Source organism: Myripristis murdjan, chromosome 12 (genome assembly GCF_902150065.1).
Source record: "Myripristis murdjan chromosome 12, fMyrMur1.1, whole genome shotgun sequence".
In the NCBI taxonomy this organism is placed as follows: domain Eukaryota; kingdom Metazoa; phylum Chordata; class Actinopteri; order Holocentriformes; family Holocentridae; genus Myripristis; species Myripristis murdjan.
Window position 1 is genome coordinate 8,471,999 of NC_043991.1, and position 16,384 is coordinate 8,488,382.

Consider the following 16,384-nt stretch of genomic DNA (forward strand, 5'->3'; position numbering starts at 1 on the left):
TCATTCCAGGTGAGAGTTGGATAAGCCTTGCAGACCTGTTTGACGTCATCCGTCCATGTCAGGGTCACACCCATAGTTGCCCTAATTGATTTCGCCAGGGATTTGTTTTCATCAGGGATCGACTTTGTGATAAAGAAATGGATGACGTAAACTTTGCTGGATTGCAGGTGCAGTAATCACTGATAACATGTGTCCAGGTCCAGTATTTGTATTGACTTTAAAGTGTTCAGCCAAGGCCTTTTGTCTTTATGACACAAAGCTCAGTGATATGTAACGTAAAGCATGGCAAGGCACCTAGATTGATTATATTGACAATGTGTGAAGCTACAGCACATACTTAATATTTGAGAAAGGTGGAAGTATTGTGATGCATAAAAGTAAGTAAAAAAAATATTTATATACAAAACCATGGCTAGGCAAATAAGACAGATTAGCTGGACACAACGCTTGTTACAACAAACACATGACACATCAGATTATAATTTCTCCCCACTGAATTTGTCTGTGTTGTGGATGTGCAGGTCCAAGGGCACAGACAGTGCAGTGACTGCCTGCTTTCTTGTACTCTCAGGCGTGGGCTGAGGCAGCAGGGTCAGGGTTATTTTTAGTTCCCACTCCTGTTGTGCAGTCACTGTTTAATTGGTCTTCATGCCCCCGTGCTTCCCCCCGTCATGCTTCCAGCCTCGAGAGAGCATCAGCGCAAGACATGTTAACTATCACTTAGTAACAAGTGGCTCACAGAGAACTGAAGTCTCCATTAGCGCCCCCTGCTGGCGTAGTAAAACACAAGTTACCAAAATCCTGTTCTGCATTCCCAAGATGGGCTTTTAGCCTTCTGCAAAAACTCATTTAATAATGATAATAACAATAAAAAAAACTTCATTTGTATAACACCTTTCCTACAAGAAATGCAGCTCAAAGTGATTCACAATAAGCTTGAAAATCAGCACATGTGCATGTTGTAAGCTTACAAGGAGTATGCCTAAATGTTTTCAAATACAGAAATACAGTGACATTATATTAAACTGAAACGCTTACTTATGGCAGCTTTCAATAGGTGAAAATGGTAGAATAAATTGATTTATTTCAATACAGGATATCAAGAAGGTTGGTTTTAGAAGTATCCAGATGATTTCAAATAAAACCCAAACTCACCAACAATACTGAAGAAGCCTTTTTAGCGTTTAAATTTAACAAGATTCAAGCAGGCAGAAGAGGTGAGGGTCAGTCTGTTTCTGGAGGATGCTGCATAGCGCCTCCCTACAGGATCTGGTTGCAGCTGCAGTGCGCGTCTTGGATGGCAGTGGGTTGTCCAGGATCACAGCGAGATACTTGGCACTCAGGCATCAGCCATTATGCCACTGTCAGCTGTGATGGAGAGGTCTGGAAGAGGAGAGGATTTTGTGGGGAATAAGCACAACACAATCTTGTCAAGGTCTGACCTGAGGGAGTGGGAAAACCTCCAGCTGATGTCAGCCACACAAGCAGAGATGTGTGTGGCAACCTGTGTCAGAAGGAGGAGGAAATGAAAAGTTGTCATCATCAGCAGAAGAAGAATAGTTGGGAAAGTTAGAGGATTGGTGATAGAGCCAAGGGATTTTAGTGCAGAGAAAGAGGATGAAAGGTCCATCATGCAGCCCTGACCCTCGGTGATAAAATTATTATCCGCCAGCAGAAGTCTTCTCCAAATAGCCTCCAGAGTCAGTCTGTGCACACCAAGGTTCAGAGCTCTGGGAAACACTTTGGGCTGTTGGTTAGTATAAAAGGTGCTATATGAGTAAAGTTAAGTTCAGCTGAGCTAAATGTTGTCAGTGGTCATTTTATTTCACTCGGGTGCAGCATTGTAATCAGTTACCTATTTATCAAGCCTCTAACCCACATGCTTACAATGTCAAGGTTAGGCAAGAATGACAGGAATCTGGTGTAATAACAAGGGCTTGGGATCCTTCAAAAATTACCTTGATACCTTGCCTTCAGTGCTGGTGCCTGAACTCTAAAATCAATTTTATAACATCTCTGGGTGTGTCATACTGTTTTAATTGCATGTCTCTACATCGTGTAATTTTAGACAGCCAAATACCAGCACTATTAGATGATGGTACACGTATGCTGCATGCTTATTGGCTCACTGACGCTGGTGAGATTTATTCCTTAGGTAATGTAATTTTGTACCACGGTATTTTTTGATATTTGATAGTACTGAAGCAATCCAGTCGATGCCATAAAAGTTTGGTATCCAGTCCTACTAATGACCAGAAACTACTATAATCTTGTGCTTTTGGTATTCCTTTATGCTTATTTTAGTCAAAATGTTTTAAAAATGTGCTAATTACCTGCCACTAAAATGTCCATGAATTTTATTTACAATCAAGGACTTGGAAGTAAGTCTGTGCGTCTGATGAGTCACATGATCGTGATCGCGATAAACTATAATAATAATAATAATAATAATCTTTCACATGCACTGTATATTGGTGCTGTACATTTTCAGTTATTTGGGGAAATAAACTAAAGTAAAGTAAAGTTTCAGCTCTTGCACCGGGGAGCGAACAGAGACATGTCAAGGCCAAGTTTGCAGGATTAAAAGAGGCAGTGAGGGAACTGGAAGAAGAGCTGGCAGCTAGTTGGAGCTTTGGTGTTTGCCGGGTGAGGACTGACAGGGAATTTCTTGCCTACAATCGAGTGTCCGACCTGTGCCGCCGGTGCAGCGTAATTATCCCTGGAATAATGGCTAAAGCTGCATGCTGTAGAGAGGGCATCAGGTGCTCCTCTGGCATCATCCATTTCAAAGTGAGAACAAGGAAATTCAAAGACAGGACCAAAGCGTAGGCTCAGCTGAACAGAGTGCAAGGACACCTGGAGGAATGAATGACGTAAGATAAAGTGTATCGATACGGTGGATGGCTTCATTCCAAGAAACACTGAGATAGCAGTGCAAGAGAGAGAAGAACAAAAGGGATGGAAAGAAAGCGATACAAATTATTGCATGTCATAACCTTCCTCTCTCCTTCCTGGATGAAAGCCCTTGTTTTTGTGCGAGGGACTGAGTCAGCTTACTACATAACAGCAGATGGCCCGGCTTCAAACAGAGAATGCGTGTTACAACTGATAACTTCTAGCAGATTGTGTGTGGAAACAAGCGCCACAACAATAGCCAGTTTTACTCTGCCCTCTGCCCGGGACGCTGCTTCTGCTGGCGGGCCAGGCCGGTTCAAACCAAACATCAGCGTTTAACAAGATGCCTACTCACAGCCAAGCTACTCGCCTAATTATCAGATAAAACCCCTCATTCTGGATCAGTACAACGCTGATTTTTTCTCCAGATACAGGGTTAGGGTTAGGGTAAATTCTTAATCCTAACAGAAGCTAGAAGTTTAACTCAAGCACTGCTCAGAAAAGGTTACTTAGCAAATCTTGGCAGTACAGTTATCCGAAATACATGGATAAAACAGCTCCTGAAAACAAGTTAACCCTTTATCGGGCAAGTGACTATTTTTGTTAATTTCAAAAAATTTACATATCACGCCCATCCCCTGTCTCAGTTAGTTCAATAATCATTTGGTCTTCACCCAGCCAATCAGCAAAGATCGCCCTACATCCCAGGTCACATGTTTGTGACATTTGACCAATCTCATTGGCTTTGATTTTCTATAGGAAAATGAAATTTTTTGAAAAATTTTATAAAAGTCATAAAGTCATGTCATGTTCACTAATAACAGTCTAGGGTTGTTTTTTTGACTTTCAAAGTATTTCAATGAGTGCCCTATAAAGGGTTAAAGGAATACTCCAACATTTTGGGCAAAACACCCTTTCTCCGACTTACCCAGACTGAGACAAGATGTTGGATGCCATTTTCACCTCTTTATGTCCACTGGTTGGGTTCCTGTGGGTAGCATTTCGTGTTAGTTTAGCATAAAGACTTGAAGCCTATGGGAGTCTTTAGCCTGGCTCTGTCAAAGTGAAAAAAACAACAACCTTACTGCAGCTCAAGTTGAGTTGCTGTAAGGGCTATTTTTTTTCACTTTGCTAACATGAAATGCTACCCACAGGAGCCAAACCAGTGGAGGTAGAGATGAAATGATATGAAACATCTTGTCTTGGTCCGGGTACGTTGGAAAAATGGTGTTTTGCGCAAAACAATGGAGTATACCTTTAAGGCTGCACCAAGTCCAGAAACACAGTTTTAAGTGTCAAGCACTTTCTGGCAAAGTAAAGGTATGTGCCCTCGAATACAACAGCAGCAGCCCACAGTTCTCAAAGAGTCAGAGGAAGCTCTTTGTCTGAGCTCATAGAAGCAGACAGGCCACACAATCCCTGGCCGCTTTCAGCAGCCATGAGCAGCAGACACTGGTGTGTCTCCAGGGAATGGGCACTGGCAGCCTGGTGCTTCAGTCTGCCCTCTGTCCAGGACCCAGTTTCTGCTGCCAAGCTTGTCTGCAGCGAGAAAACAACCTGACTATCCTGGTTAATTCTTATTGACAGCAGCAGGCTTGTCCCTAGGGCAGCTGACATTATCATTCAAATGAGGATCAGGGAAAAGTAGGAATACATCATAGTGAATGTGGGAAAGTCACTCGGTTTTATGGTTTTAAAACGCTTTAATCACTTTTTTTATACATCCTGTTTGGAAATTCATATGAGGATCAAAGATGAAACGAGGATGAAACGGTTGTGTGTGTGTGTGTCTCAGATGGAGCCAACCATAGCATGACATTTGTTAAAAAAAAAAAAAAAAAAAAAAAAAAAAAAGGAGTTGCACACTTTGTTTCAATGCTGTGACAGAGCACAGCTGAATGGATTTTTTTTTTTTTTTTATTTTATGATCATCCATTTTGCCACAGTACTCATGGTATGTTAGGAAAGATTACAGTATCAGAGGAGGCTTTGAATTTGATGTGTCCTTCATAGTTTTTTTTTTCTCCTCCAGTCCTAATCATCACTGTCTGTCTGGCTGCTTTCTTCCCAAATAGATATTTTTGTCTTGCACTTCTTAGATTTCCCCTCCTGCCCTCCTCCTCTGTTTCCTCTTCTTCCTATCCATTTAGGACCAGATCTGCAGAAATCAGTGGGAGTGGCTCTTACATCTTGTGACAGTGGTGTTAGGAGTCTGGAAAAACTGAATAGTGTTAGTGAATGTTTATGTCGTCCTCCCACTGCTCAGTCCACCACTAAGAATGCCAAGCCGATTGCTTTCCATTTTAACCTGATTTTAGTCCTGATTTTATGAGCGTTGTGTTGCAGCCATCTTAGTTTAGTGTATAGTTGTGGCATTGTGACCCTTACTAAATAATTTATTTGGTTTTTGACACAAAGGAAGAAAGCATTCAGTTATGATGTCTGCACATCATGGCTGCACAATTTATCAAAAGTATGTTGAAATCGCAATATGGATAAGTCCAATATCCAAATTGCAGCAGCTGCAATTTTATGATGAAGTTTAAATGTGACAGTATTTTTTTTTTTTTTTTTTTGTACCATATCGTGCAGCCCTAATGCTTATACCTCTTCACATGCAGAGGTGCAAAATATTTGTTCAACTTTGAAAAGAAACCTGTATTTTGTGTCATTAAAGTTGTGAAAACCATATTTCTTATTTCAAATGTGAAAGTCGAACCCTTCATGTGATGCAGCATCAATGTTCACAAATTTAATATGGCTAGATAAATTATGGATTTGGGCTTTAATGGTTCTTCCATTTTCTGGTTTCCACTGTCAGCCAGTAATGTCACTAATTGCCTTTCCTGTCAAACTAATGTCTGCACTGTCTTTATGTCCCGACCGCCACAGCCTGTGTCCCGACTTCCTTTGAAGGGCCTTTTGGGAAGATTGTTTACCGCGTGAGAGCGGTCATCGATACGCCTCGCTTCTCCAAGGACTACAAAGCCCAGAGGGCCTTCTACCTGCTCAGAGTGCTCAACCTCAACGAGGTGCCCCACACTGAAGTAAGAGCCTGGGACCTGGAATTTTTCTAAGTGCTTACTCTTGCCAAAACCAACCTCTGAATAGAGCAGTGTACTCATTCACTCACAGGTCTATCTTTTATTCCTCTACAAAACTACACAGTGTGCATAGTTCTCTGCTTACGAGGTAAAACCAGGAGTTGAACCAGGAGGGTTTTTATGACTTAAAGGGACTTTGCAAAGCCACCGTAGTAAAGCATCCATTTATTCGATCAGTCTTTGCCTTGATCAAGCCTTATTTGATTTCAGAGCGAAGCAGGATCTAATTCATTTGTCCCTTTACTCCTCCCCTCATGACTGTCAGGGTTTCCCAATGTTCTGGACATCAGGAAGAAACAATTACAGCTAATGGGGCTTTTAATGACCAGCAATACACAATAAACATTTGGCCTGCCACTCTGTCTCCGTAGCAACCCACTTGCGCTGTGACCACGAAGAAGTTCAGCTACCTCCTGGTGAAGACGGGCACCCTGATGCTGAAAGCACGCAGTGACCTGGGGGGATACATTCCTGGTCAGGTCATCAGATTAGCGACTGAGATCCACAACAAATCTGGCAAGGACACAGGGTGTGTACTGGCCAGTCTCATACAGGTAAGACTGGGTTACAGTTTAGGTGTATGTTCTCTTGCACACTTCAGCCGACACATACCGTTTATATGGCGAAATATAAATTCATTGCAAATTATGTAAATTCATTTATGTGTTAATTTACACATTATTGAGTTATTACAGATTCAAAGGATTTTTAAAAACGATTTGTCACCTATCTAATCTGACAATTTTTGTGCTACAAAGACGTTCCTATTCTCTATTGATGTTTAATAATATGCATATATTGAAATACAGTTACATAGACTTCCATTGTATTTGTAAGTCAACCATTGTCTACAGTAGAAACTCCAATAAAATGTCTAAATGCTCATTATGGCATCCTTATCAAATATGCTCACTTGTATAATGATAAACACCTAAATGCAAAGCCAAATTAATTAACTAACTGCAATCGCATGCATTTTCTTCAGGAAATGCTCTGTTTCTAGTTGCTATTATTATAGATATATATTGTTCCCTTTTAATTGCCATGTAAAGCACTTTGAATTGCTGGTGCACAGGCTCTAAGAAATAAATTTGCCTTGCCTTACAGTAATCACTGCAATAATATTAATGATTCTAATGCTTTGCCATCGGTAAAATGATTGAAACTGTCTTGAAAGACTGCAGTGCTCACATCCTCATGTCGGTTTGTCAGCACTGCTTGGTAACTTTAATTTGGGAAGCAGTCTAAAAGTCACAATATGTTGCATTCTGGAGTGAAATGTGTCAAATGTCCTGCTGAAGTGAAATGTTGCTTTCATACTAGAAAGTGACCTATAAGACCAGACGGCCTGTGTATGACCTGCGGACCATAGCAGAGGTGGAGGGCGCAGGAGTGAAAGCAGGAAAACACGCAGAGTGGAGGGAGCAGATCATCGTGCCTCCTCTTCCTCAGTCAGCGCTGGCTGGCTGCAGCCTCATAGAGATCGACTACTTCATTCAGGTGAGAGATACTGCACTTCTTACTGAGGAATGTGTGCGTGTATGTGTGCATTTGAACAGCATCAAAAAGCATTGGTCACACCCTGCTGATGCTGATTTCCAAGTACACAAATCACATTTGTGCATTAGTTTTCTTACTGGTGTCTGCTGTCAGTCAGCATCGTTGGAGATATTAGAGCTCATTTTTGTACGAGTAAGATTATCCGTAAATTTTTGGAAAACTTCCATCAGTATTTCATTTTTCCCAGGTTGAGTGTTTTCATATCAGCGCTTCGTTATGTTGCACTCTGCTTACTGTGAATCACCTGAATCACAGTAAGCAAACTTGATTAACACATTTACCTGTTCTTGTGTGGGATGTTTTTGTCAGCTGGGACAGCGGTTAATTTCAAGCTTGGTTTGAGACTATGAAGTTAATCTTTTAAAAATAATGAAAAATGAGGAAATGGTGTTAAGCACTAATGACACACAGCACTTATTGCAGAACGAGTGAGGGAAATGTAGACAAGAAGCTGACAAACGCAAATGGGCTGTAACTCTGAATGACACTGGTATTCTCCTTTAAGGCATCTAAAATAACAGTGTGCTGCTCTGGCTCTAGTTTGATAAGCCATCAAACATTCAGGCACTGAGAGGCTCCAACATGAAGATGCTTGCTTTGAGAGCAGCAAAGCCACAGGCACATTCTAGCAGTAATCTCCAAAGAATATGCACGTTTGCAATATACTTCTACTCACCTAAACTGACTAAACGTTTTTAAACAGAATTTTTTCATGACTCTCTATGAACAAGCTAGATAAGCACTGTTATTTGCCTTTAACGTCTCTTACTTATCATGTTATATTCTTCTAAAGAGGAAAATGCAATTGAAAAAAAATGGTTAAAAAAAAAAACATGATTTTTTTAACACTAAACATGACTGTTTCTCATTTTATTTCTGCGCACTATAACTTGTTATAGTGCATGCTGGCACACTAATAATAATAATAATAATGATAATAATAATAATGATAGTGTGAAAATGTGATAGTGGGACCTACATTCCATTGATAAGCCAGTGTCTCTTACTGACTTATTTCAGGTATCACTAAAATCTCCAGAGGCAGTTGTTGCTCTGCCAATTTATATCGGGAACATAGCTGTGAACTTGTCTCCATCGAGGCCCATGGCCTCCAGTCCCGGTCAGTGTGGTGCGTCCACAACCATGGCAGCCAGCACAGGAGGGGTGACGCCCAGCGCCCCCCCAGCAGAGGACGACCTGGGGGAGGAGATGTGTGCAGGAGGTATAGCCAGTGAGGAGATCCCCACCAAGAGTCACTCTCAGCAGGATCCTTCGGGCCAGCCGCTCTCCATGTCCCCGAGTGCATTCGGCCACGCCCCGGGTGCGGCCTTCTCTCCCAGCAACAGACGACAGGACTCCACTGACAGCTCTGCGCCGCTTTTCTGTGTGTCCACCGGCGCCACCATACCGTTCTTCACTGAAGGAAACGTCACTCCGGTGCCCATATCCTGTTCTCTTATCCTCCCTCCAGAATACAGCAGCTGGGACTACCCACATGGTTTGTTCACACACACACACACACACACACACACACACACAAATTCCTGCATGTACACACATGCACGTACACATTACATTACAAATTAGACCCTGAGCAATGCTGGATTTTTGGGAACGATATTTGGCAGTTGGAGTAAAAAAGAAATACTTCAGATAATAATGTTGGCCTTTAGGTTCTTTTAATAGCAAGGAATCATCTAATTTGGCTCTGAAATTGTTTTAATAATGATACTGGAGGCTTAGTATTTTAAGTATATTTCACAATAAACATAGGTGCAGCTGCCCTGCCATCTGCTTGGCAAAGTATTTAATGATAACATTGTTTTTAAATTATCTCAAGCACTTTTTGCTGCAATATGTTGGTCCTTTTGGTCTTTTTTTGACTATCACTCAACATATAGGCCCATATCAATGTAATTATAAAGAGCCAGTATCTACTGATAATATCACCTTAGACAATATATTTTTAGTGTAGTGCTACCGTATTTCACCAATTAATCGCCTGGCCGCAAATAAACGCTGGGTTCTTATAAACGCCTGGGGTCTGCACCCATTTTGCGTATTAAACGCCCACCCGAATAACCGCCGGGGCGATTATTTGCATCATAAGGAGGTAACCCAAAATAAGGCTATTCACCTTATTTTTGCAGAAGTAAACAGTTAGCCGCACAATAACTGTGCGGCACTTCCGTTTTCTGTCAAAATAAGAGCGCTAGCTAACGTTAGAAAAAAAGGGTGCACCGTAATCTTAAATTGCCCGACTGTAAATATGTTGGACGGTAACTGTCATCACGATAATGGCCTGGTGCAGGTCTGTGCAAAAATAAATAAAGGCCTGCAGCGAATAGCCGCCTGGTTCTTTTAAACGCCCGGGGTCCAAGTTGATTTTGCGTATTAAACGCCCGGGCGATTAATTGGTGAAATACGGTATATGTTCATATCTCACTATTACCATCAGCATTATGTGTGCTTTAAATTTCCTGAACCCCTTTTTGCGGATTCACACCACAATCAAACTAAGCAAGGTGACCGAAGTTGTTTCATTTTTGCAAAGCCACTATCTGAGCAGAGACGAGTGCACTGACTGATTCTGATTTCCTACAGGTGGCATCACCCAGTCATACTGTCTTTCGTCTTTTTGTCTTACAGAGCCTCCACCCACTTATGAGGAAAGCTGCAGTAGCGCCAACTGAAGTTTCAACTGTAGAGCGTAAAAGAGAAGCACAGTAAGGGATGAAGCATCATGGCCACGCCCACCCACAGTCTGTCTACACTACCGACTGGACAAATCAGGATGTTGACACCCTGGGTTAGGAAGTGGATGGAAGACAGTGACACCTCCGCACCCCCTACGCCCCCAAACCCACCTTCCCAAAGACTGTTTATTTGTTTTTGTTTTTTAATAAATAAGAAGGGATCATAGTTTAGTTTCTTCCCCTTGTCCCACGAGGCAGTGTCAGATAAAATGGGTGAACAACACTGTGCCTAAAAGTAGCATTTTGGAGTGTCATACAGCAAGTGGAATATGATAGGACTCACATAGTTTTGGGGGTAGGGTTAATATTTTTTTGTATCTTAAAAGAATTGTTGCATCTGTGATGCCTTGAAAAAAAAAAGATTTTGGCCTCCTGAGGGTCACATTTGACAAGACCAAAGTTGGCCTTTACTGTAGTGTCATTCCCAATGTGCTCTCGCTGTTGTAGTCCACTGAGGTCCCTCTGCATCTCTTTTCTCCTCGTCATCGGAAGGGCAGAATTAGAGCTTCTTGTTTATTATCAACAGGTGTATCCAGCTGCAGCCATGTGGCCTAATCTATCGCTACACGCTGGATAGCAAATGGTCTCTGGTAAAACCTCTCAGTTGCGCAAACCTGATCCATGTGTAGCAGATTTGGTAAGGATGAAAGGCTCATGATAATGGTGCTCAAAGCAGACAACCAAATGGTGAACTGTACCGTACCCTCCAAAGGTCAGTTGTCTTCAGAACTACTGCAGCCATCAGAGGTAAATGTTAGATGTGAGTAGGAATGTGAGTCAGGTCAAGTCAGGTTCATTTATGGGGCCCTTAAAGGAAAAAGACAGCCTCAAACACAGGAACACTCTTTAGAAACAGGGATCGGCGAAGAAAACTGCACCTCTTGTGCCGTTTTGTTGATTTAGGGTGTTGTTCTGTTTCTCCATCGGTAGTCTTGCCAAGCAGGACTGAATTTGAATTGTTCCTCCTGAATCCAAGGTTAGACAGTGGGCCGGAGTCTCCTTTCCAGCAGCCTGGTGTAAGCTGGAGCGAACTCTGCATTCCCCCTTTTTAAAAACAGGAGTCTCCCACTCCCCAGGCGCTGTTTCTGGCAACACTGAAGTGATGTGTCAGCAACATCCAGAGCCTGTGTTCACTTAATGTGTCTAATCAATAATCAATCACAAAACAAAATGATGTAACACGGAGTAACAAAGCACAAGATATGAGATTTGTGCTGTGACAAGATTCAACATAACAAACCAGTATGCCAAAGCACTGACTCACAGAGAAGACAAGGGAAACGCCCATTAAATAGTTTATTAGCAGAAAAAAAAAGAGCAATCCATAGGCAAGGTTGAGAGAAACAGATTTGTGACCAAAGTCTTTGTATATTATCAGATTGACAAAAACCTGTAGGGGAAAGGAGCAGAAAGAGTAAACAGTCTCACCTGTCTCAACAACTGCAGTTTAAACACCTCTGAGCCGAGCACTGAAGCTTCAGTATTTCCACTGGATTTGCTCAGTGGCCAGAAGTGCTAGACTGTGGTATGAGTGGACGGCTCTCAGGTGTCAGGTGTAATTATGTGTCTCTCTTTCCCCGTGAAAGCACTCCTTCAGGCTCATGCTGCAAATAAAAAGGTGCTCTCATCTCTCCCGGTTAACCTGGCAAATTGATATAATAATAATAATAATAACAGAACAGATAATAGAATCTCCATTTACCTTTGGGAATTTTAGTTGACATTAACTAGTCGATGCTGTCTTGACGGGCTGCTGTCTAACAATAATGTTGCATCATGTTTTTTTCACAGTAGCTACAGTACATGCACAAAGTGGACAAGTCAGTTGTCACAAAGTTTTAATCAAACTAATAGCTGTTAAATAAGCAATTTAAATGTTTTAACAAAAGGGACTGTGCACTGGTTAATCACTAATTCAGGCATTGCCATCACATTAATCCTTCAAATTATTATTATTATGATTTTTATTTATTTATTTGAGAATAGAAAATTGAAACAAAAGTTAAAGGAAGACCTATTCTCTGCTTATGCCTTCTTATGCATGCTATTTTAAGTTATTTTACATTACATATTTCGGTCAAAAATAATCAGACCAAATATTCAGATTTCACTAAAACTGATATGAATGAGTTTGTTTGTTTTTGAATATAATGTTTCTGTACAGCTCACAATATTGCAAGATGCAGTTAACTTGAAAGGATAGCACATGAGCTAAGAAGTTGTATTTCATATAGGATAAAATGCACTGTTTTCAAACTAATATTAAAATTACATCTTTATACTGTCACTGTGTGTTGGCTTGTGCCACTGAGAGGTTTTTGCACTGAGATCAGCTTTTATTCAGGTGTGAGTTTAGGCACAGAGGACTGGAGGCAGGGCACGTTTCACTGCAGCTGGATCGGACACCAGTGCTGACGTGGTTTATGTGGTCTTTGTCTGCCCCCTTGTGGTCATTACTGGCACAAGCTTCGTCTCAACTCACTGTTAAAACTGGAAACTTCACTGAACCACACTTAATCAAGTTCCTGTCCCTGTGATGCTCCAGCCGAGGTCTGCTGTCGCCAGCTGTATAGACTGACATCTCACTTTCTTGCAAGTTGCATCGCTGTCTGCTTATCAGCGCCGGCAAATGAATATTAGATATGCATTTTTGACATCTGATGCAAATGTTTTTTTTTTTTTTTTATGTTGGTTGTCCCACGTACATTGCCTTAATTGATCTTGAGTGTTATATCTGTGAGACAAAAAAAAAAACAACAAAAAAACAAAAAAACAACCTCTGAAATTTCTGTCAACACAGACTATCATCATGTTGTAGTAAACATGTTTGTGCACAAGACGGCACTTTTTTTGACAGTTTGTACATGTATAGTTTCAAGTGGGTTTCAATTTGTAAGCATATCTACTGTGTGTGAGTGTGTGTGTGTATGTGTGTGAGTGTGTGCACATAAAATGGCTGTCCCTATGTGCTCCAGCAATTCATTATTTGATGAGATGCTTAATCCAACTGTAATGTTTCATTCATATTCATGATTCAGAGTTATTTCCCGAGTTATTAGCCTTTTTTCATGAGTTAAGGGGCATCAGCACAAATACATAACACCACCGACGGGTTTTATTCATCGTAACTGCTGTATGTTTGTGCGACTGTTCTTCAGTTTTAATATGATGTCAAAGCCAAGTTCAGCTTTTTTTTTAAATTCTGTGAATACTCATGCAGGAAAAAAAATGACACACTAAACAGCACCGGTGTTGGCTCCTGACTGCAGATTATTGTCCCACACGCTTTCCATAAAGTGTTGTTGACTTTGTACTGTGAGGCACATCATTTCAGTTCATAAAGTCCAACAGATGAACTCGTCATACTGTGGTAAACTCGGCAACGTGCACCCAGGCTACTTTGGCTCTAGGCTCTTGTGAATGCATGCCTTAAACAATCTCAGCTCCCTGCTCCCTGTCGGCCGCCCTCACCTCCCAGGAGCCTGTGATGGACCTGCTTCTCCTCCTCAGTCGGGGGGAGGTGGGGAGTCAGGGGCGCTCTTGCAGGTTGTCCTGTTGTCCCCCATTGACTGTGTGCTAAGTGCACTTGATGTATACTAATGTAGCTCTTTGAACAGGGGAGGACAGTCTTCAGCGACTCTGACCTGCTTGTGGACCTTGGACCTGCTAAACATTGTTTTATTAATATTATTATTATTATTTCTTTAGAAAGGGGCAAAAAATGTGCAATTCCTCCCATCGCCAAGAATGCTCCAGCAGCTTGGTTCTCTCAAGTCATTTCATGCTGCCTTTATCAGCCCTCGTTATGTTTAATTCCTCCTCACCAAAAGGTACTATAGCTTTATCAAACCCTACATGTTCTGTTATTCATTCTTTCCCCCCTCACATATTGATGAGTGGTGTGCGGTTTTTGTATTTTTCTACTTGTAAACTGTTTACAGGTGCATATACAGATAAGAAAAAAAAAAAAAGAAATAGTAGCACCTTGATCAATAAATGTAATATTTCAACTTACTGTGCAGAATCAATCGAAGTTGTACAGTATAATAATAATAAAATTATCTACCATGTTTTTTTGTTGTGGTTTATGAATTAATGGTGTGTTTTGTGAACTGTGAAATGTAGGCAGTCTTGCAGCCTCTTGTTAATGGACGAGAATCGATCCACAGCTACGGAGCCGAAGGTAATTAGTCTGCAAATTATCTGTATAGCAGCAGGAATCCTATCAGTGTAAAGAGACCTGGCCACCACAAGTCCTTAGTTGCCCTTATTGCTGCATATATCACACTAAAGTACTGTGCAGTTGCTGCTCTAAGCTAGAATTTAGGTTGTTTCACACGCATTTTAATACCTGGCATATTTCAGTCATAAGGTGTGTGTAACAAGAAAGCAGGACTGCAGATGTTTTCTGGCTGACAAAGGCCATTCGAGCAGTTTAGCGGCTTGACAGAAACTGCAAAGATGATGTCTGTATGCATACATTACCAAATGAATAAAAGAGACAGACAAAGACAGATTGAAATTATTTTGAGGATCAACTAAATGTGTTTTCAATCTAAATACTGTATGGATCATAAGTGGAAAATAATGGACAACCCTCCCCTGAAAACATGAGGTTGTTGGCCAGGCTGACAGTGAAAATACATAAGTAGCTGCTCACCACGTGGTTTGCTGACTGGTCAATATTGCCCTGACAGACATTTACAGTACGACAGTTATAACAGAAACAGAAAAACATAAATAGCATCAAGTGAGGGGCTGTGAGTCATTCACAACCAGACCTATCTTTTGTTTTGCTTAATTAAAAAAGAAATGCACCCCACACAATTGGCAAATAAAAAAAAAAAAAAAAAAAATATATATATATATATATATATATATATATATATATATATACACTATATTGCCAAAAGTATTCGCTCATCTATCCAAATCATTGAATTCAGGTGTTCCAATCACTTCCATGACCACAGGTGTATAAAATCAAGCACCTAGGCATGCAGACTACTTCTACAAACATTTGTGAAAGAATGGGTCACTCTCAGGAGCTCAGTGAATTCCAGCATGGTGCTGTAATAGTAATGTAATAGGATGCCACCTGTGCAGTAAGTCCAGTTGTGAAACTTCCTCGCTACTAAATATTCCACAATCAACTGTTAGTGGTACTATAACAAAGTAGAAGCGATTGGGAATGACAGCAACTCAGCCACGGAGTGGTAGGCCACATAAAATCACAGAGCGGGGTCAGCGGATGCTGAGACGCATAGTGCGCAGAGGACGCCAACTTTCTGCAGAGTCAATAGCTTGAGACCTTTAAACTTCATGTGATCTTCAGATTAGCTCAAGAGCAGTGCGTAGAGAGCTTCATGGAATGGGTTTCCATGGCCGAGCAGCTGCATCCAAGCCTTACATCACCAAGCACAATGCAAAGCATCGGATGCAGCGGTGTAAAGCACACCGCCACTGGACTCTAGAGCAGTGGACACGTGTTCTCTGCAGTGACGAGTCACGCTTCTCCGTCTGGCAATCTGATGGACGAGTCTGGGTTTGGTGGTTGCCAAGAGAACGGTACTTGTCTGACTGCATTGTGCCAAGTGTAAAGTTTGGTGGAGGGGGGATTATGGTGTGGGGTTGTTTTTCGGACGTTGGGCTCGGCCCCTTAGTTCCAGTGAAAGGAACTCTTAATGCTTCAGCATACAAAGACATTTTGGACAATTTCATGCTCCCAACTTTGTGGGAACAGTTTGGAGATGGCCCTTCCTGTTCCAACACGACTGCGCACCAGTGCACAAAGCAAGGTCCATAAAGACATGGATGACAGAGTCTGGTGTGGAAGAACTTGACTGGCCTGCACAGAGTCCTGACCTCAACCCGAGAGAACACCTTTGGGATGAATTAGAGCGGAGACTGAGAGCCAGGCCTTCTCGACCAACATCAGTGTGTGACCTCACAAATGCACTTCTGGAAGAATGGTCAAAAATTCCCATAAACACACTCCTAAACCTTGTGGAAAGCCTTCCTAGAAGAGTTGAAGCTGTTATAGCTGCAAAAGATGGGCCCACATCATAT

The 16,384-nt window shown here is 41.5% G+C and overlaps 1 protein-coding gene across 1 annotated transcript in view; it reads left to right on the forward strand.

The window, feature by feature from the left end:
• arrdc1b (arrestin domain containing 1b) overlaps window positions 1-12,576 on the forward strand; it is a 41,433-nt gene extending 28,857 nt beyond the window's left edge. The window contains exons 3-8 of the mRNA XM_030065590.1: window positions 1-9; window positions 5,788-5,942; window positions 6,371-6,553; window positions 7,323-7,499; window positions 8,580-9,057; window positions 10,209-12,576. The exon at window positions 1-9 is cut by the window's left edge and continues 42 nt beyond it. Of these exons, the coding sequence (XP_029921450.1) occupies window positions 1-9; window positions 5,788-5,942; window positions 6,371-6,553; window positions 7,323-7,499; window positions 8,580-9,057; window positions 10,209-10,252 (1,046 nt within the window). The 3' untranslated portion in view covers window positions 10,253-12,576. The remainder of the gene's footprint in view (window positions 10-5,787; window positions 5,943-6,370; window positions 6,554-7,322; window positions 7,500-8,579; window positions 9,058-10,208) is intronic.
• Window positions 12,577-16,384: the final 3,808 nt, after the last annotated feature.